Source organism: Pelophylax lessonae (assembly GCF_965119305.1).
Source record: "Pelophylax lessonae genome assembly, chromosome: 4".
In the NCBI taxonomy this organism is placed as follows: Eukaryota; Metazoa; Chordata; class Amphibia; order Anura; family Ranidae; genus Pelophylax; species Pelophylax lessonae.
This window is the reverse complement of record NC_138771.1, coordinates 495496654-495517889: the sequence shown is the minus strand read 5'-3', so window position 1 is coordinate 495517889 and position 21236 is coordinate 495496654. Positions and strand designations below refer to the sequence as shown.

The window sequence follows — 21236 nt, the reverse complement described above, 5'->3', positions numbered from 1 at the left end:
GCGGCCTTCAGCTCGTCTGCATTGTTGGGTCTGTGGTTTAGGTCAGGCTAGTTTGCTGGCAAATTAAGCACAGTGATAACATGATCATTAAACCAGGTATTGGTACTTTTGGCAATATGGGCAGATGCCAAATTCTGCAAAAAAATTAAATCAGCATCTCCATAAAGCTAGTCAGCAGAGGAAAGCATGAAGTGCTCTAGAATTTCCTGGTAGAGGGCTGTGCTGACTTTGGACTTGATAAAACACAGTGGACCAACACCAGCACATGACATAACTCCCCAAATCATCACTGACTGCCGGAACATCCAACTCAACCTCATGCAACTTGAATTCTGCGCCTATGCACTCTTCCACCAGACTCTGAGACCTTGATTTTCAAATAAAATGCAAAATTTACTTTCATTCGAAAAGAGGACTTTGGACCACTGAGCAACAGCCCAGTCCTTTTTTCCATAGCCCAGGTAAGACGCTTCTGGCGTTGTCTCTGGTTCAGAAGTGGCTTGAATTGTAGCCCATGTCCTGGATACATCTGTGTTTGATGGCTCTTGAAGCACTGACACTGACACATGTCTCCGCTGACATCTGATGCCCCATAGAGATGAATGGGGTGACCGTTGAGATCCGCCAAAAAAACTGACAGGCGGATCTGAACGGTCTGCCTGTGTGAAAGGGGCCTTAAACTTCTTCACAATATTCAAATTTAATCAGATACTGAATTTTGAGTTTTCACTAGCTGTAAGCCATAATCATCAAAATTAAAGAAAGAAATGCTTGAAATATATCACTCTGTATGTAGCGAATCTATATAATATACGAGTTTCACTTTTTGAATTGAATTACTGAAATTAATGAACTCTCTCTCTCTCTCTCTCTCTCTCTAAATATATATATATATATACACAGTATCTCACAAAAGTGAGTATACCCCTCACAGTTTTGTAAATATTTTGTTGTATCTTTTAATGTGAAAACACTGAATAAATTACACTTTGCTATAATGTATAGTAGTGGTGTATAGCTTGTATAACAGTGTAAATTTGCTGTCCCCACAAAATAACTCAACACACAGCTATTAATGTCTAAACCACTGGCAACAAATGTGAGCACACCCCTAAGTGAAATGTTCATATTGGGCCCAATTAGCCATTTTCCCTCCCCGGTGTCATGTCACTCATTAGTGTTACAAGGTCTTAGGTGTGAATGGGGAGCAGGTGTGTTAAATTTGGTGTTATCGCTCTCACTCTCTTACTGGTCACTGGAAGTTCAACAAGGCACCTCATGGCAAAGAACTCTCTGAGGATCTGCAAAAAAGAATTGTTGCTCTTCATAAAGATGGCCTAGGCTATAGGAAGATTGCCAAGACCCTGAAACAGAGCTGCAGCACGGTGGCCAAGACCATACAGTGGTTAAACAGGACAGGTTCCACTCAGAACAGGCCTTGCCATGGTCAACCAACGACCCCAAACACACCTCCAAGATGACCACTGCCTTGCTAAAGAAGCTGAGGGTAAAGGTGATGAACTGGCCAAGCATTTCTCCATACCTAAATCCTATTAAGCATCTGTGGGACTTCTTCAAACGGAAGGTGGAGGAGCTCAAGGTCTCTAACATCCACCAGCTCCGTGAGTGGAAAAGGGCTCCAGTGGCAACCTGTGAAGCTCTGGTGAACTCCATTCCCTAGAACAGTGATGGCGAACCTTGGCACCCTGGATGTTTTGGAACTACATTTTCCATGATGCTCAACTACACGGCAGAGTGCATGAGGATCATGGGAAATGTAGTTCCAAAACATCTGGGGTGCCAAGGTTCGCCATCACTGTTCTAAGGCAGTGCTGGAAAATAAGGGTGGCCACACAAAATATTGACACTTTGGGCCCAATGTGGACATTTTACCTTAGGAGGGTACTCACTTTTGTTGCTAGCGGTTTAGACAATTAATGGCTGTGTGTTGATTTATTTAGGGGGGGGGGGCAGGTGCAGCAAATTTACACTGTTAAACAAGCTGTACACTCACTACTTTACATTGTAGCAAAGTGTAATTTCTTCAGTGTTGTCACATGAAAAGATATATTAAAATATTTACAAAAATCTGAGGGGTGTACGTTTGTGAGATACTGTATATTATATATGTAGCAGGATTTCCAGGCATTTGGCCTGATGTGGGTCTGTCATTGTTACCGGTAACACTTCCAACACATTTAAGTTGAAAACCCAAGTGTGAGAGCTGAGACAATGACCATTCCGACATCTTTGGTTTGCTTTGTTTATTTTGTGAAGGGGATGGGAGAAGGGTATGAGTGGGATACTCCTCTGGCTCAACTAGGTTTAACTGGGAGACTTTGTAAAGAAATGCCTGTTAGCACTGTCCTGACGCCAGCTGAATGCCAACCAACGCTGGTGCCTCCTCTACACTTCAGGGTCCTCTCGCTAGGCACCCCCTCTACACTTCAGGGTCCTCTCACTAGGCACACCCTTTAACACTAGCTGGCTCCTGGATCCCTGGGACCTTCACCGGAGTGGTCCCCTCTACTCTAGGTAGACCCTCAGGGGCAATTCACAGTACTCACGAACTTGACATGCTTTCCTGGAACTGAACCCCTCTATCTCCACTGGTCCTTGGCACACCGGATCCTCTCTGCAGCTCAGCTCAGCTCTCTCTCTGGACTCTCAGGCAGCCACCCGAGACACCCGATCCTTCTGACAGGAGGAGAGACAGCTGTACCCTCTCTCCTGGGACTCTGCTTCCTGCCAAAGATGCTGCGTCATGCGTTCCCCTCAGACATATACCCACTCCCAGAATCCTGTGCGGCAGAATCTGCCTTTCTGGAGTAGATACAGGCCTGAATGTGCCACTGATTGGGTTTCCTCCACTGTACAATGAGAATCCTTCTCATGGAGCCAGTGGGGAAACTCCCCAGCCTCAATAGCAACACTTGGGAGACATGACAGCCCAGCTGAAAATCATGGCCCTGCTGTTAGGCAGCCAAGGCCCACTATACTTTGCCTAGCACTTACCTTGTAGGGTGCTACATATATATAGAGAGGCTGTTTTAGCTACCAAAAGTTTTGCATTTCTATATCCAGTCCAGGGATTTACATAGCTCTTCCAAAGAGCACAGCCTCGTCTGGCTGGGCAGGAGACCTGATTTATTCCTACTGCAGTTTAGCAAAACTTTACATGTCCCCCCCCCAATCTGTGACTGGACAGAGAAAGGAGAAGCGGCAGGATGATGAGCTCGTCTAACTTTCTCACTTTACTCTCCATCTACCAGCGTGTTCATTGCACTGGAGGCAACATTTTTTTTTTATGTAAAATTTGTGTCTTTTGTATGTGCCTGAAGTTCAGCTTTAAAAACAATATAATAGTCATAAATTGATACAACAGGGCACATTATCTGTCTTTGTGGCAAAACATGTCAAAGCAAAAAAACACCACACGAGATCAGAACTATCTCTCAAGGGTGGGGTGTTTGTCACTCGCAACTCTCAAGGTTTGGTCATATTTGCCTTGTCACTTCTTGTGTAACACCTATTACTCTTTCCAACATTCTGCAGCCGTTACTGGAGGCGCTGGAACCGGTTTTGTCGGAGGAAGTGCCGGGCAGCGGTAAAGTCTAACGTCTTCTATTGGCTGGTGATATTTTTGGTTTTCCTGAACACACTGACGATTGCTTCCGAGCACTACAACCAACCTGACTGGCTCACCGAAGTGCAAGGTATGCAGTAGCACTGAGCCAAGATCAATTAATGAACCTCTTACACAGAACGCTCCCAATGTAACAAAAAAGGGAATAGATAATCAAGAAATGGTGACCGCACACCGATAATTGAAATCAAAATGTAGGAGTAGTTTTATTCTTCATCACAAGTATTCTTCATCGATACAAGACTGGTAAGACATGGGACAGGTAAAAGGTTGATGCGTTTCACGGCACAACAAGTCACTTACTCATAACCATATGGTATGGTCTGTCTGGACGGCGGATCCGACCTGCATCTGATTTACACCCCATCTTGAGCGGTCCACCTGTGTTGGATTCCAACAAAAAAAAGGGAGCCTCATTCACACCAGCTGGATGTTTTCCAGAACAACCAGATACTTTTATTTTTAGTTATGCTCTAAAAAAAAAAAAAAAAAAAAAAGATTGCATCTGATTGGTTACATTTTCTATAGAAAAGCGTATAGAAGTAGGTGTTTTAAAGTATAAGTGAAGCCAATCACTAAATTCTCATCTATGCGGAACTAAATCCTTATTTTGAAAAACTGCAAGCAGACAAGCTCTTTATTGCAGAAAAGACATGCAATATCTCTTCTGCAATCAAAAAAATCAATCTGCCTGCTTGTAGTTCTATTTGGAATGTACACTGAGCTGTGCAGACCGAGCTCAGTTTACATTCCAACACAGCTCCTGTGCAGACCAAGCTGTTTAATTTACATGCAGACCAAGCTGTACAATTTACGTGCAGACCAAGCTGTCAAACAACAGTAAAAGTCACAGGGGCTGGATTAAACCATATAACCCTGCTGGGGGTGCTTACAATGGTCAGCATTTATTCCTATAGTTCAAACCTTTTTTCCAAAGGAAAAACACCTGTTGCTTGGAAAGTGTCAGACTTTGGATTATATTTGTTTATCTCCATACTTGCCCATTTCAAACTACATGTTTATCTAAGATTACCCTGTCTAGAGGGTGACAATTCTGCTGCGAAATTTCAGAAGGCTGTCACCTTTTTACACAAAGTGGAATAATAATGGATCTACTGGCAGGAACAACAGGTCATAAAACTATGTTACAGGGGGACTCAGAAAAAACAAACTGCTGTGTTAATGCTAATGACCAGTGTTGGGGGTAACTAGTTACAAAGTAACTGATTACAGTAACTACATTACTTTTTTTGGTAACTAAGTAAAGTAACTAGTTACAATACTAATATTGGTAACTACACTACTTTACTAGGCTATAGGAGGTAACTACACTACTTTACTAGACTATAGGAACGCGATTTCCTGCGTTACCCAAGCCGTGCGATACAATCGTTATTTCGAAGAATAGAAAGGGATGAAGTTTATGACTTTTTGTTGCACTTTATGTTTTATTCTGTTTTTTCAGGTTTTGTTCTCATGTTTCCCAAAGCCTGTGTTTATACAATAAACTCTATGCAGAAAGAGTGTCATGTATCTTCTTCTACACGGTCAATTAAGAAAGAGGAAAGTAAAGTAATAAGTAGTGAAGTTACTTTTCAAATGCAGTAACTAGTAAAGTAATCTCATTACAATTTACAGAAGTAATTAGTAACTAGTAACTAGTTACATTTTTTGAGTAACTACCCCAACACTGCTAATGACATACTACAATATATACTGTATGTCATTGTTTTTTGCCTAGACTTCCACTTTAAGGCTGCTTTAACACATTGTGAGTCTGCAGATCACAGACTTCCCTGATCTGATTGTAACTTCATTTGTAACAACAGTTCTTTTTCTCTATCGTCCATTGACAGACACAACTCTCATACTTCTTATCCATTGGGTTATGCTGCCCCCTGCAGGAGCAGTTCTAGGCAGGAAAAAAAGTAATTCTCCACTCCCACAGGGCTGTCCCCATAGGCATAACCCCACAACATGAAACAAACAAAAGTAAAATTCCCAGTTCAATTTGCTAGCCAGTTTGCTTACCAACCAGATTAACCTGTCTAACAGTTTGCGTCAAAACAGGGGTTTAGTTAGCACACATTTGCAAACGCATGTGAAAGCTGCAGGGCCACTTCACGGCTCCCTGTATACCTGCAGTCCTAACTCTAATGAATTTATAAGAGGCTTCACAGTGGAAGCACATGCAAGCTAATGGATAGATAGGGGGCAGGTGAGCCTGGAGGTGGCCCATCCCTCCTAAAGGTAATTGGGGGCATAACCCCACAACAACCAGTTTTTTTCTGAAGGAGTAGGAACTAGATTTGCTGCTGGGACATCGGTCTCAGTTTTTTTTTCAGAATATTTTGTTTTATTTATCTTTACTCACTTTGCTAGTTAGTGTTCAGGGGGATCCTCCTGGTGATCTACAAGCAATGCCGGCTGGGGTTTCGCACTGGATAATCTAGATCCTTAAGGTCTCCCCAGCCTGGCCTACGGGCATGAGCAGGTTATAGTCCCGCACTAGGCCTCACCATGACGGAGCCCCTTTCTGGACGGGGACGAGCCTGCGATTGGATGTCTCACTGGGTGGGAGGTGGTTCTGCCCTGAGCGGAGCCCACCCGGTCCATGGTATGGTGAGAAAATGTAGCCCCTCGTGGCCTTGGGGGGATGTGGGTACACTCCTGGGGATAATAGGACCTGGACTTCCTAAAAGATCCCTCTGGCCTGTCAGGTTACCCGGCCTTGTGCCTTGTCCCCCTTTCCTGCCCCCTGGGGGGTGCTGTGGCTGGGGCGCCTGGCGTCTTGGGGGGGGTGGGTGGCAATGGTACCTTTTTTCCTGCTGGGTCTGGTGGTAGATCTTTGAGGCCTTCATATTGCCTGACCGAATGGCACGCCATGGGCCCCACCATCTTAAATGTGGGCAATGTAATATATTTTTCCCATTGACTTATTTGGGGCAGCCATTTTCCCTGTGCTTCCTAATGATTTGCATTAGCAGCCATTTTTGTGTAGGCCTATGGAGCTACACAGGCAGCGTGACCTTTCACATGCCAGGCTGATGTAATTTCCTGTGACTCCCTCTTCCTGCTCTACAGTCCGACTCAGGAGGTTTCCTCTGAAGGTGGTACAGTACTGGGGTCTTTGTGGGCATATCCCTGCACACTCTGCTGTCAGTATATATTTAAGGGGGACTTCGCAGGCCGCGGCGATTGGCGGCGGGAACTGCGATCAGCGTTTTTAAAGTGACAGTACTCCTTTTTTCTGTTGCATTGAATATGGAGTCCCAGGCAGTAAATTCACCCTCAGATCCACTTAGTGCGACGCCCGGACCGTCCGGATCGCAGTCGCTGGCCGCAATTTCAGCAGCTCCGGAAAGCCTGGCGACCAAGTTCGATTTTGTAATTAAAAAAGGTTACTAGCCGAAAACGGCCGCTGCCTTCTCCATCATTGGTGGGGTCCCCTGATTCAGAGTCTGATATGGTCACCACGGACGCCCCCCCCCCTACCTAAGGGGTCGCTGTCCTCGCAGTCGGATGGTGAAGAGGACCTTTTTTCTTCAGCTGCAGCATGGGAACGCATGTTGGTGGAAGCCCTGATTGTTTCAGTAAGGGAAACTTTAAAAATGGCAGATGAGCCCACGCAGGCGGGGACACGGGAGTCTTTTGGCTCCCTCAAAACCTAAAAATTAAGCAAGGTTTTTCCTTGTCCTTAGAATTTTCATGATATTGTTAATGGCCAATGGCGGAGCATTAAGCACGTGCTAGTAGTGCCTAAGCGCTTTAAACGCCGTTATCCCTTTGCTGAGGCGGTTTCCAACCGTTGGTCGGTACCACCCAAGGTAGATCATCCTGTTTCTAGGTTGAACAAATCTACTGCAGTGCCTGTGGAAGATCTCCTGGATTTACAGATTCGGTAAACAGGCAGGTGGAATCCCTTTCCTGCCATCTTCATGTGTTGGCAGGTTCTATTCTAAAAAACGTTTTTTGTGTCTGTTTTAGTATCACAGATGGTTACGGAATGGGTGAAGGTTTTGAAGGGGAACTTGGATCCTGACATAGTTCCCCCGGAGCTGATGGAACTTATGGACCATATGGCCCAGGCCCTGGTGTTCCTGTGTGATGCGTGCTTGGATGCGACTCCCCTAGTGGACAGAGTGTCGGCTATGGGGATTGCCTTAAGACGCATGGTTTGGCTGAAGAGCTAATCGGCAGACCAGGCTTCCAAGAAAGCCCTGACAGATCTTCCTTTTCTGGGCGAGTGATTATTTGGCAACTTGCTGGATGAGTTGATCAAGGGTCTGACTGGTGGGAAGAGTACTCTTCTTCCTCAATCCTCCAAAGGTAAAGCACCCCGAACTAAGCGGGGGCCTTCCTTTACCGCTCATAGACCTTTTTTTGGTACCTCCGGGGCGCAAGAAAAAAGTAAGCTGTTCAGATCTTCTGGAGGGACTAAAAAGCACTGGGGCAAGCCCAAGACCAGTCAGCCCGGTTCTGCGGACAAGTCTTCTTCAGCATGAAGGGGCGCCCTCACCCGTTTCTAGGGTGGGGGAACATCTGCGCTTCTTTCAGGAACCCTGGACTTCCTTCATTCAAACCAAATGGGTTCATGAAATGATTAATTCTGGGTACAAGATAGAAATTTGGTCCTGGCCAGTGGACAGGTTCTTTCAGTTCTTTTCAGTCTCCGGATCGTTTGAAAGATCTTCGGGAGGCTGGGCAGGATCTCTTGGCTCAAGGAGTTTGCCGGTTCCACTGCAGAAATGCTTTCAAGGTTTCTATTCAAACCTGTTTACGGTGCCCAGAAAAGAGGGCAAGGTGCGTCCAATCCTGGATCTCAAGGCTCTTAACCACTTTGTGCGGGTGCAGAAGTTTCGAATGGAGTCCATTTGATCGGTGGTGGCATCCTTGAATCAGGGGGATTTTCCGGCCTCCATCGATATCAAAGATGCGTATTTGCACGTCCCCATCTTCGAGGGACATCATCGATTCCTCCGTTTTTTGCGGTGGCAGAGGAGCACTTTCAGTTTGTGGCATTACCCTTTGGTCTCGCCTCCACTCCCAGAGTTTTTACCAAGGTCCTGACCCCAGTTCTGGCCTTGTTACGTCCGAGAGGAATTGCGATTTTGGGATATCTGGACCATCTTCTGTTGCGAGCAGACTCTTATTCAGATCTGTTGGGCAACATCTCAATTACAGTTCGGACCCTTCAGGAATTTGGGTGGACAATCAATTTAAAAAAATCTGCTCTGACGCCATCCATACGGGTCACTTATCTGGGGCTGACTCTCGACTCTGCCTTGGCGAGGGTCTTTCTCCCGCTGGAAAAGCTTCAGAAGTTGAAAAAGGCGATCAGGTTGCTGATGGAAACTGACCGGTCTTCTCTACAGACTTGCATGAGGCCCCTGGGTCTGATGGTATGGACCTTTGAGGCGATCCCGTTTGCTCAGTCTCACTCGAGGCCTCTGCAAAAATAAATTCTTGCAAAATGGAACAGGAACCCTCGGTCGTTGGACCAGAAGATTTGTTTGAGCCATCTCATGAGGTCGGCTCTATCCTGGTGGATCCAGTCACCAGCTTTGTGTCAGGGCAAGTCCTTCCTGCTGCTGTTCTGGATGGTGGTCACCACAGATGCCAGCCTGTCAGGCTGGGGTGGAGTGCTGGGCTAGCCTTGACGATCAATATTCAGGATCTCAGAGCGATAAAGCTTTGCCTGTTCCACTGGCCGAGTCGGCTATGCGGGTCTCCGGTCCGCATACAATTGGACAATGCCACGGCCATGGCTTACATCAATCATCCAGGGGGCACCAAGTGTGCCCTGGCGGCCACGGAGGTGGCCGAAATTCTGGTGTGGGCGGAAGACAATGTTCCGGCTCTTTCCGCAGTCCACATTTCGGGTGTAGAGAATTGGCAGGCGGTTTACCTGAGTTGTCAGGTGCTGGATTAAGGGGCATAGTCCCTTCATCCGGAGGTGTTTCGTCTCCTGTGTGCCCGGTGGGGGACTCCAGAGGTGGATCTGTTTGCGTCTCGCCTCAACAGAAAAGTCCAGTGGTTTGTGGCCAGGCCTTGGGATCCTCTGGCCAATGCCACAGATGCTTTGGTGGCTCCTTGGAGCCAGTATCAGCTGATGCCTTCCCTCTGCTCGTACTCCTGGCAAGGTTTCTTCACAGGGTGGCGGTGGAAGGCATTCTGGTCGTTCTGGTAGCGCCAGACTAGCCTTAGCAGTCTTGGTACGCAGACCTGGTAAAAATGGTCGCAGATCCCGCATGGAGACTTCCTCTGCGGGAGGATCTGCTGTCCCAGGGACCGATCTTCCATCCTGCTTTATGGTCACTGGCTTTAATGGCGTCCAGGAAGATATATCATCGTAAGTGGAAATCGTACATTTCATGGTGTGACTAGGTGCAGCTGTACCTTCGCTTGTATTCTGTAGCTAGGGTTTTGGATTTTTTCCAAAAAGGGGTTGAGCAGCACATGGCTTTGGGCACTATCAAGGGCCAGGTGTCGGCCTTGGCTATTTACTTCCAGCGCCCGTTGGCTACTAATAGCTTGATTTGCACCTTTATTCAAAGGGTGCATCATCTGGCTCCTCCTAAGAGATCCCCGTTGCCTCCACGGGATCTCAATCTAGTTTTGTCTGTTCTTCAAAAGCCTCCCTTTGAGAATATTAGGGAGATTTCTCTGCTTTCTTTGTCGCAGAAGGTTGCGTTTCTGGTGGCTATTACTGCTCGCAGTGTCTGAGTTGAAGGCGCTGTCCTGTCGTTCGCCTTATTTGGTGGTCCACAGAGATAAAAGGATACAGGGACCTAATCCGTCTTTCCTTCCAAAGGTGGTGTTGGATTTTCATCACAATGAAGACATTTATAAATATGTGTATGGCTGTGGTTAATTGGAGATATTTTTGGGTGCCTACATCATAGGCGGTTTGTGAGATACACCATGTTGTTCTTTGCATCATTGAAAACATTGTGTTGCCTTCCTTATGTCTTAAGCCTAAGCATCCCAAGGAAATTGCCTTGCACTCTCTGGATGTGGTTTGGATGACAAGGGTTTATCTGACAGTAACTGAGTCTTTTAGGAGATCGGACTCTCTCTTTGTCCTTACTGAAGGACCGTGAAAAGGTTTGGCTGCGTTGAGTGCCTCTGGGCTTTTCACCCTCAGGCCTCAGTAGTGCAAGCTTGTAAAGCAACGACGTGGTCGTCTGTGCACTCTTTTACAAAATTCTACAAAGTGGATTTGTTGGCATCTTCGGATGCTTTCTTTGGCCGCAAGGTTTTGCAGGCTGCTGTTTCATAACAGAATAGTTTATTTCTCTTTAGGGGTTTTTTTCTCCTGGGGGAGCTCTTGTTCTTAGTTGAGCTTCATGTTACTCAATTGGCTAAGTTTAGCCTTTGAAGTTTACGTTACTATCTGGTTGTGTTCTTCCCACCCCTCATGCCTACACTGCTTTGGGATGTCCCAATGGTAAGTATGGTAAAAGTATGAGAGCTGCGTCTGTCAATGGACGATAGAGAAAACTGGATTTTTGTAAGAACTTACCGTAAAATCCTTTTCTCCGAAGTCCATTGACAGGCACAACACCCACCCCTCTGATATGGGGATGTTTTTTTTATCTTCTTCACTGCTTACCACAAAACTGGTTTGTTGGAGCAGAGGGTGTGGGGTTATGCCTATGGGGACAGCCCCATGGGCGTGGAGAATTACTTTTTTTTCCTGCCTAGAACTGCTCCTGCAGGGGGCAGCATAACCCAATGAATAAGAAGTATGAGAGCTGCCACTGTCAATGGACTTCACAGAAAAGGATTTTACGGCAAGTTCTTACAAAAATCAATTTTTTTTTGTTTTTTAGAAAAATTATTCTATTCCTAGCCCCAGTTAAGTTATTGGTAATGGTAATTAGTTCCTTTCTCCCTTGTGTTGAGTTATTAATGTAAATAAAAAAAAAAACTCTGTTCACTTGGAATAAACTGGTTATGTTTTAAAACATTTTATCTTGCATGCTTTAGACACAGCAAACAAGGTCCTTCTGGCACTCTTCACTGCCGAGATGCTCCTGAAGATGTACAGTTTGGGGCTCCAGGCATACTTTGTCTCCCTCTTCAACCGCTTCGACTGCTTCATCGTCTGTGGGGGGATCCTGGAAACTATATTGGTAGAGACCAAAATCATGTCCCCTCTGGGCATCTCTGTCCTTCGCTGCGTACGTCTTCTCAGGATATTCAAGATTACCAGGTACCCCCTCCACCACACCTGTGACTGGGAGTTGTATGGCTGTGATATACAGAGAGACCATAGCTTCCATACAGAGGCCCTTCTCTGGAGCATGCTGGCATAGCACAGGTTTTTCTGTTCAGGCTGTGGCTGTTTTCTACAAAACAATCTGTAAGATTTCTGCACGCCTTTTGTACTGATGCACCTGGAGTGTATTTAACTGACCTAAATTGAAGTTTCAATCGGGTTTTAACCCCCGGTTCACACTGCCGCGACTTTGAATCTGACATTACTGCGTGACTTCATCGTGGCTCGCATACGACTTCTTTAACAGAAGTCAATGCAAGTCATGTTAAAGTGGCACCAAAAGTAGTGCAGGAACCTTTTTGCACCGATTAGAATGGTTCCATTGCCGTTAATAGGGCGCGTCCTGTCATGCGACTTTAAACTCTCAAGTCGCATGACAAAGTTACAGCAGTGTGAACCAGGGCTTAAAGCTGAACTGCAGCCAGAAAGCAGTGACTGGTATTTGCATGCCGCATGCTTGCCTTGTCCAAAAAAGCTCTCATTCTTTTTGAAGTTCATTTTGTTAGCCTTTTTCTCCCACAAACATGTTCCTTAGGCTGGCCATACATTATACAATTTTCTTGTACAATTTTCCTTAGATTTACCAAAACCATATAATTAGGTCAAACCTAAACACTTTCAATTTATATGCAATCAGGCAGGCCCTTGCTCTGCATATTTATATCAAAAAGAGCTGCTCTAAAAACAGTGATAATCAAAACATATAAATCCAAGTGTTAGTTGATTAATAAAATGATGATGTAAATATCATATAATATATATATTTTTTTATATTTTATGACATCTGTGTAAAATAAAATCCAAGTGTGAATGCAGCAATAAAGTGCAAAAAAAAAGTGCAAAAAGTATGCAAAAATTTAAGAATAATGATATAAAAATAAAGTTTATGAAGATTAGAAGTTACATAGTTAGTCAGGTTGAAAAAAGACAGTCCATCCGGTTCAACCAAAAAAAAACAGTATTGAAAACCCAACCATACAATCCCATATACACAATCTTATACCCGCTGTTGATCCAGAGGAAGGCAAAAATAAACCCCAGCAAAGCATGATCCAATTTGCTACAGCAGGGGAAAAAAATTCCTTTCTGATTCCCCGAGAGGCAATCGGATATTCTCTGGATCAACTTTACCTGTGAAGTGATCCTCTTCAGGAATGTGCAAACAAAATTGTGTAGGTAGTGAGAATCCATCACCGTTTCCCTAACCGTGACACTGCCACCTCAGTAAAAATGCAGGCTTACCAAATTCAGTGAAGAGAGGTCAGATGGGCTCTCCTACGGGATCCACTTGAGAATATGGATATGGACTGTACTGCTCATCTCAATGGGATCCCCACAGAAACGTTATTAAAACATGAAAGAAAAAAACTCCACATAGTGTAAAACCTTTCTATTTGCTTTTTTTTTTAAGTAAAGGTTGCACTTACATCAAGAAGTACCATAAGTCGCTTATTTAACCGCTTGCCGACTGCTCACAGTATATTTACTGCGGCAGTCAGCCCCTCACAGGCAGAGTGACATAGGTCTACGTCGCTCGCCTGTGAGGCTCTGGGGAGCGAGCGTGCGCCCGCGGAGGCGCGCTCCCGCTCCCGCGCGGTCACAGACCCCCCCGCGCGTGTGACCAGCGGACTCGATGTCCGCCGGTCACTCGGCGATCGGCGGGGGAGAGGGAGAATGTCAGGCAGCTTGTGTAAACAAGCCACCTGTCATTCTCCTCGCTGTAAAAACACTGATCACATGGATCTACTATGTAGATCCGTAGATCAGTGTCCTTACAGCTCAAGCCACAGCCAATCACAGTAGAAAGCACGCCCCTAGGGACACACACAGCCCCTCCCTCCCAAATAAAGTTAACCCCTTCACTACCAGTGTATTTTTACAGTAACAGTGCATATATATAGCACTGATTACTGTAGAAATGTCACTGGTAACCCCAAAAGTGTCAAAAATGTCAGTCAAGGGTCCGATCTGTCCGCCCCAATGTCGCAGTACCGCAAAAAAAAAATCGCAGATCGCCGCCATTACACGTTAAAAAAAAAAACACCAAAAATGACAGAAATCTTTCCCTTAGTTAGTAAACGCAATAACTTTTGCGCAAACCAATCAAAATACGCTTTTTGCGATTTTTTTTACCAAACATAGGTAGCATAAAACAAATTGGCCGAAAATTTTAAAAAATTTTGATTTTTACATTTTTTTTGGGGAATTTCATATAAAAAAATTTGAAAAATATTGTTATTTTTGCAAAATGTACGCTCTTTTTTTGTTTATAGCGCAAAAAGTAAAAATCGCACGGGTGATCAAATACCACCAAAAGAAAGCTCTGTTTGTGGGAAAAAAAGGACGCCAAATTCGTTTAGATCTCGTGTCGCACGACCGCGCAATTGTCTGTTTAAGTCACGCAGTGCCGAATTGCAAAATACCCCCTGGTCGTTTAGCAGGAAAATCCTCCGGGGCTTAAGTGGTTAAAATTCGTTGCGCACTTCCTGAAACACACGATGGCCTCAGCACGTTGCTCCCTCCTACGCATTTCGTCACACATGACGTCGTCCGGGGGACTTGCTCTATATAGTTAAAGGTAAATCTAAACGAAATTGAAAAATAAAATTGTATAATGTATGGCCAGCTTTTTTCTCCCTGTGCAGGGCAACTTCCATGTAGTATGATCAGACTTACACTGTTATCTCCCCATGGCTCCCAGTCATGTTCCCTCCTCTCTTTAGATTGTATAAGGGAGCGGTGACATCAGTTACTCTTCTTGACCAGCCCACAGGCATTAATTAGTGCTTTGTGGCTATGTGGGTTGTAAACGTACCCCTGGGAACTGTTTACATACACACTCACAACATCACTGCATTTCCTATTGATTCACATGCAGCACCTCTATAGATTCTCCCCAGGAACCTGGCCATAGTGCAGTTTAAGGCAGCAAACAATGACGTCACAAGGCAGAAAAAGTAAGACACTAATTAAAAAACTGTAATAACGTTTTTGATGGGAATGGGGGCAGAGAGTTAGAGGTGCAAGGATGGCTCAATCCGGGAGTTCAACTTTAAAAGGGTGCAGTACTCCAGAGCAACCAACCACTCAGCATGCTCTACACAGGTAAAATAAGGTATGAATTTTTTTGATTAGTTGCAGTTGCTGAGTGTCTCTTTATGTGTCTCTCAGGTACTGGAATTCCCTCAGTAATCTGGTGGCCTCTCTGCTGAATTCTGTGCGCTCCATTGCCTCTCTGCTGCTTCTCCTTTTCCTCTTCATTATCATCTTCTCCCTGCTGGGGATGCAACTCTTCGGTGGAAAGTTCAACTTTGACGAGATGCAGACCCGCCGCAGCACCTTCGACAACTTCCCACAGGCCCTGCTAACTGTCTTCCAGGTGTGGCCTTAAAGGAGCTTTCCACTTTAAACATTTCCGCCCTTCTTGATGGTTAAAGGTGAAAGGTTTAGTAGGATGAAGCAGGTTCTTTTGCTGTTACACTTTATAAATAAGCATCAAATTGTGGCTTCTGCTTTTATTTTAGAGGGTTTATCAGCTGAAGCACTTTACTGATCATGATTATATCTACCACAAACAAATTTGCAGTGCCCAACCCATCATGAATAGCACCACGACTGGAAAATAGTATTTGTGTTCTGATAGCTTTAGTTTTTTTTTTTTTTTTCTCCTGCCCTATACCTACTTAGCTATGCCATGCTAATGAGGAGGAGGGGGCTACAAACACTTTTCTAAAACAAAGGTGGTTTGGTTATTTTAAATAAAAATAATGTTTAGTGGATGTGTTCTCAAATAGCTGGTAATCTGTGTTGTTAAATGTTTTGTCATTCTTCTAACTTTTGCTTAATTTTCTCTCATGCAGATCCTCACTGGAGAGGACTGGAATTCAGTAATGTATGACGGGATCATGGCATATGGCGGACCCTCATTTCCTGGGATGCTCGTCTGCATCTATTTCATAATCCTCTTCATCTGTGGAAATTGTATCCTGTAATTCACGTGCAGGAAGGGAAGGTCACTCCAAAATTGTGGTCCAAGCCACACCCCCATTGATCTTATTTCCAATCTACAAATTCATCAAAGAGCCATAATGTCACACCCTCAAAGATCTTTTTTTCAACCTAAAATGACATCAAATAGCCATAAGGCCACACCCCAAGTAATCTTTTTTCCAATCTACAGTGTCATGAATTGGCCATAAATCCACACCCCCATTACTGTTATTTCCAATCTATAATTACATTCATTGGCTATAAAACCACACCCCCAGTGATCTTATTTACACCCTTCAATTACATAAATTGGATATGAAGCCTGGAATTTATTCATGTAGGCTTGAAAGGTCCACTTTACAGACAGGTCTTGGAGATATAATTGTATAATTATGGGAAGGAGATGCAAAGGGATGAGAATGAGCTCTGCTCCAAAGTTAGTAAATTTTTTATCATTTTATGGGTGGATGTTATTAAGGTTCTCTCTGCACTCCTTAACTCCTGTGTCAGATATTCTCCTGAATGTCTTCTTGGCCATTGCTGTCGACAACCTGGCGGATGCCGAAAGCCTGACCTCTGCTCAGAAGGAGGAGGAGGAAGAGAAAGAGAGGAAGAAACTCGCTCGGTAAATTTCCCCCTGCTTGATTTTTATTGAGTTTTCTGGACTTTGTAGACTATAGAGTAATATTCTGGTCATTTGTTCTTCTTCTACGTTTCCTCTTATCTCACATGTCTCACAGGTTTTAAAGAGTTTCTTCTGGAATAAAAGTTACATTTTTTTCCAGTTGTTTAAATTTGGGAGGGCTTTTCTGATTTTTTTAGATCATTAACTTGAAGAACTGAGGGTTGTCCCAATGTACACAGTCTCAACCTCACCCCGCTCAGCCTGAAAATGACCATCAATAGAGCAGTCATCGTCACACCCAGAAAGCAATGTAACAGACTTTATACACGGTAGCTTCTTCAGAGAGTTCTACGTTTAAAAATTAAATTTTATCGTAAAGGAAAGAAAAATGGAGCAAAACATTTTTACAGAAACAGTATTACACAAAAAAAAAAAATAAGCAACAGTAAAATACAAATGTTTAAAAGTAAAAAAAAATACTTAAGTGGATTTTGCCTGGTACAGTGCAGAGTTCAGAGCACTTGAAGGTTAAGTCCAGTCTTATGCTGCAAGAGTGACTGGCCCTTATAAATGAATCTTAGAGTAGCTTAACGAGAGCTCCAGTTGCTGCTGTAGCAATCTTTTTTTGTCCCTGGACAGGCAACCCCGACCATTGAAAAGATCTAAGGTATGTGCTGGAGTGTTGCCTTGATGCAGAAGCGTAACTAGAACCTTTAGGGCCCTGGTGAAAGAATCCATAAAGGACCCCCCCCTCTTCCTTCCAACCCCCTGGCCCTTCACATTGATCCCGGGCTCCTGTACTCCCATCGCAATGCCCCTTATTACAGTCCCCCAGCGGGATCCCTTCCTAATGTCTTGGTTACAGTTTTCACTTTTTCTTCAAACCAAACTTGAACACTTTAGAGGCGAACGGCAAATTTATTTTTTGTGGTATACACTATACATATATTTTATGATTTAATAGCATTTCTAATCATATGGATTTAAATACAAGAGTCCCCCTTACATCTGAATCCACAGAAGTTCCCCTTTACGTCTGAATCCCCAGACTTTCCTCTTTACATCTGAATCCACAGACTTTCCCTTTGCATCTGAACTTGCAGAGTTTCCCTTTGTATCTGAACTCACAGAGTTTCCCCTTTACATCTGAATCTGCAGAGTTCCCCCTTACATCTGAGCTCACAGAGTTCCCCTTTACATGTAGCTTGCAGAGGAGTTCCCCTTTACATCTGAACCCGCAGAGCTCCCTTTTACATCTGAACTCGCAGAGTTCCCCTTTACATCTGAACCTGCAGAGTTCTCCTTTACTTCTGCATCTGAAGAGTTCCATTACACTCTGGGGACTCTAATTTAAGGGGCAGCACTGAGAACTCTGATGTAAGGAGGGAACTCTGATGTAAGAAGGAACGTTGCAGACTCTGGTGTAAAGGGGAGCTATAATATAAGGGGGTCTCTGGTAACCAGAGCCCCCACTCACATCAGTGTTCTCAGGATTTCCCTTTAATCAGGAGTCCCAGAGCACCCTTTACATCAGAGTCTGCTGAGCCTCTCTTACATCAGAATCCACAGAGCCCCCATTTCATCAGAATCCACAGAGCCTCCTTACATCAGAATTTGCAGAGCGCCCCTTACACCAGAGGCTGCAGCGTGTCCCTACATCAGAGTCCACAGAGCCCCCCTTACATCAGAGTCCAAAGAGCCCCCTTTACGTCAGAGTTCACAGAACCCCCTCACATCAGAGTCTGCAGAGCCCTCCTTACACCAGAGTCCGCAAAATTTTCATTTACACTGTAAGGGGGATCTTTGTGGACTCTGGAATGTAAGGAGGAACCATGATTTAAGGGGGAGGGGTCTGATGTAAGAAGGAATGCTGTGGACTCTGGTGAAAGGGGAGCTCTGATTTAAGGGGGTCTCTGCGCACCAATGTCCACAGAACACCTCTTACATCTAAGTCCCTCTTAAATTTGTGTACTCACTGGAGGCAGGGGACAAAAGGGAGGGAGAGGGGACAACTCCCTCATAAATGGATCAGCAGGCTGCAGCTTTCCTCATCTGGCAGCCGGACATAAAACTTCCTGTCTACACATCCCCTTCTCTAAGGCACAACACTGCCGGGAAGTGTGGACAGGGCAGACACAGGAGGAGAGGGCGGAAGGAGAGGGAGCTGATCTGCTCTCTCTCATCTCCCATCTGTGCGGGGGGAGAGGGGAACTGTCAGCGCTGGCTCTGGCCTGTGAGAGAGATGCTGGGGAGCCACCTAAGGAGCAGTTGCTGGGGAGCCACAGTCCAGGCTTTTGGTGCCCCCCCACAGTGGCAGAACTCCACCCCCCTTCATCTGTCCCCCCATCTTACCCCCTCTCCACTTATGCTGGGGCTGTGGGGGTGGTCTGGTCCACCTCCTGGGGTGTAGGCAGTGCCCTATGCTGGCGATGGGACGGAGGGGTTGCGTCACCAGCGACTGGATGTGCAGAGGGGGGTTGCACCTGGTGGGCACACCTGACAGGACCCCTGCCCTGCCTGGGCCTGTCCTTGAGGCCTAGGGATCCCTCCTGGGTCCCTGGGAGCCCTGTGGTGCCATGCGGTGCCGCAATTTTCTTGTAACCTGTGTGCTCAATGCACGACAGCCATGTTTGTGTAGTCCGGCGGCCATTTTGCGGTGGTATGCCATTGAAAATATCGGCGACCATGACAGGGGAGCCCTGTGGGCGGCGATTTTGGTGGTAGGAGCCCATCCTCATCCCCTGGTACTGACTCCTGGATATTTTTACTTTCTGATCCCCAAGCGTGGAATGCAGATTGTCCTTTGGAGCACATCTCCCCACCTGATCCCCTTTCTGAAGCTGCGGGGCCCTCTGGGTCCAAACCATCAATCGATGAACTGTTGGCGGTTCTGGAGTCTTTTGTGTCCTAAGTGGAGGTGGCTTTTGGGCGATGGGCTAGCGAAAAGGGCCCCCCGCCTTTCACTGCCTCATCAGATCCTGAATCTGATTTGGTCGCCACAGACGTGGGTCACCCTGTTGGGTCTGCGACCACGCACCTGGAATCCTCAGACATTGAGGATGATTCCTCCACATCTGCAACCGTGCACGAAAAGGTGCTGGTGGAAGCACTGATTGTATTTGTGCGTGAGACCTTAAAGATGGAGGGCGCAGCTGCGTCGAAGGCGCAGATTCCCTTTGGCACTCACAAGCCATCCGGAGCGGTAAAGGTGTTTCCTTTCCCCGCCTATTTTGACAGAATTGTTACTTAAGAGTGGGGACAACCATAGCGTCCCCTTGAGGTCCCTAAGCGATTTGCTAGGCGATAACCCTATAAGAGGTCCTTTATTAGGAAGTGGACTGTTCCACCGGTGGTGGACCCTCTGGTTTCCAGATTGAACAAGGCAACCATGATTCCGGTTGAAGAGTCCCCGGCTGATCAGAAGGCGGAGGCTGTGGCCCACAATATGTACACTGTGGCTGGTTCGGCTCTAAGGCCGTCATTCATCATTGCCCTGGTGTCACAAACTCTGACAGAGTGGGCCAAGTTTTTACGCTGTGATCTGGAAGGAAAACAGCTCCCCCCTGCCTTTGCTGAGCTGGTGGATCAGCTGGTTCGGGGGCTGCAATTAATCTATGATGCTTTTTTGGATGCGGCTTCCCTAGTGGCTAGGCTCTCTGTTTCGGCAGTGGTCTTTTGACTGAACCGCTGTTTTGCGGACCAGACTTCTAAAAAGGGACTTGACTGCTCTCCCCTTTCAAGGAGATCATCTGTTTTGAGATACCCTGGATGACATCATTAAAGGTCTCACAGGGGGTAAGAGTACCTTTCTTATGCAGGCTACTAAGGGCAAGGACCCTCGTTGTAGACGTGGGCCATCCCTCTTGGCTCATAAGAAGTTTTTTCATACCTCAGTGTCGACTGACAAGGGTTCGAGCCATTCAGGGCCTCCTCTGAAGGATCCAAACGAACCTGGTCTGGCAAACCGAGAGCTGGCTTCTCCAGACCCGCGGACAAGGCTCCTTCAGCATGAAGGGGCACTCTCACCCGTATCGGGTTAGGCTACAAGATCAAGTTTCTCTCTTGTCCCCGTTAAGGTTCTTTCTTTCCAACTTGCGCCTGTCCCTGAACTGCTTACAGGGTCTGTTTGGGGCAGTACAGAACCTGTTACTTCAAGGGGAGATTGTCCCGGTTCCTACTTTGGAACGTTTTCAGGGTTTTTACTCAAACCTGTTTACAGTCCCCAGGAAGGAAGGCACAGTGCGTCCAATCCTGGACCTCATGGAGCGGAACTGCTTTGTGAGGGTGCAGAAGTTCAGAATTGAGTCCATTCGCACAGTGGTGGCATCCCTGCATCAGGGGGATTTTCTTGCCTCTATCGACATCAAGGATGCTTACCTTCACATTCCAATATGAGCTGGTCACCATCGCTTCCTCCGCTTTGCCTTGGGAGAGGAACATTACCTGTTTGTGGCATTATGCTTTGGTCCCGCCTGTGCTCCTCAGGTCTTCGCGAAAGTGTTAGCTCCGGTGCTGGCATTGTTACACCAATGGGGGATCGCGGTACTGGGCTACTTGGATGACCTCCTTCTGCGAGTCTCCTACTGCTCTGGTTGAAAACCTGGAAATCACAATACAAACTCTAAAGGGAGTTCGGATGGGTTCTGAATTTTCAGAAGTCTGCTCTGGTTCCGTCCACAAAGCTGGACTAT

General features: G+C 45.8%; 1 protein-coding gene across 7 annotated transcripts in view; it reads left to right on the top strand.

Moving 5' to 3' along the window:
- CACNA1C (calcium voltage-gated channel subunit alpha1 C) overlaps window positions 1–21236 on the top strand; it is an 800624-nt gene that overhangs the window by 470639 nt on the left and 308749 nt on the right. For all 7 annotated transcript variants that reach the window (XM_082255705.1, XM_082255709.1, XM_082255707.1 and 4 more), the window contains exons 12-16: window positions 3556–3716; window positions 11639–11864; window positions 15102–15309; window positions 15791–15911; window positions 16431–16545. In XM_082255705.1, coding sequence (XP_082111831.1) covers window positions 3556–3716; window positions 11639–11864; window positions 15102–15309; window positions 15791–15911; window positions 16431–16545 — 831 coding nt within the window. The remainder of the gene's footprint in view (window positions 1–3555; window positions 3717–11638; window positions 11865–15101; window positions 15310–15790; window positions 15912–16430; window positions 16546–21236) is intronic.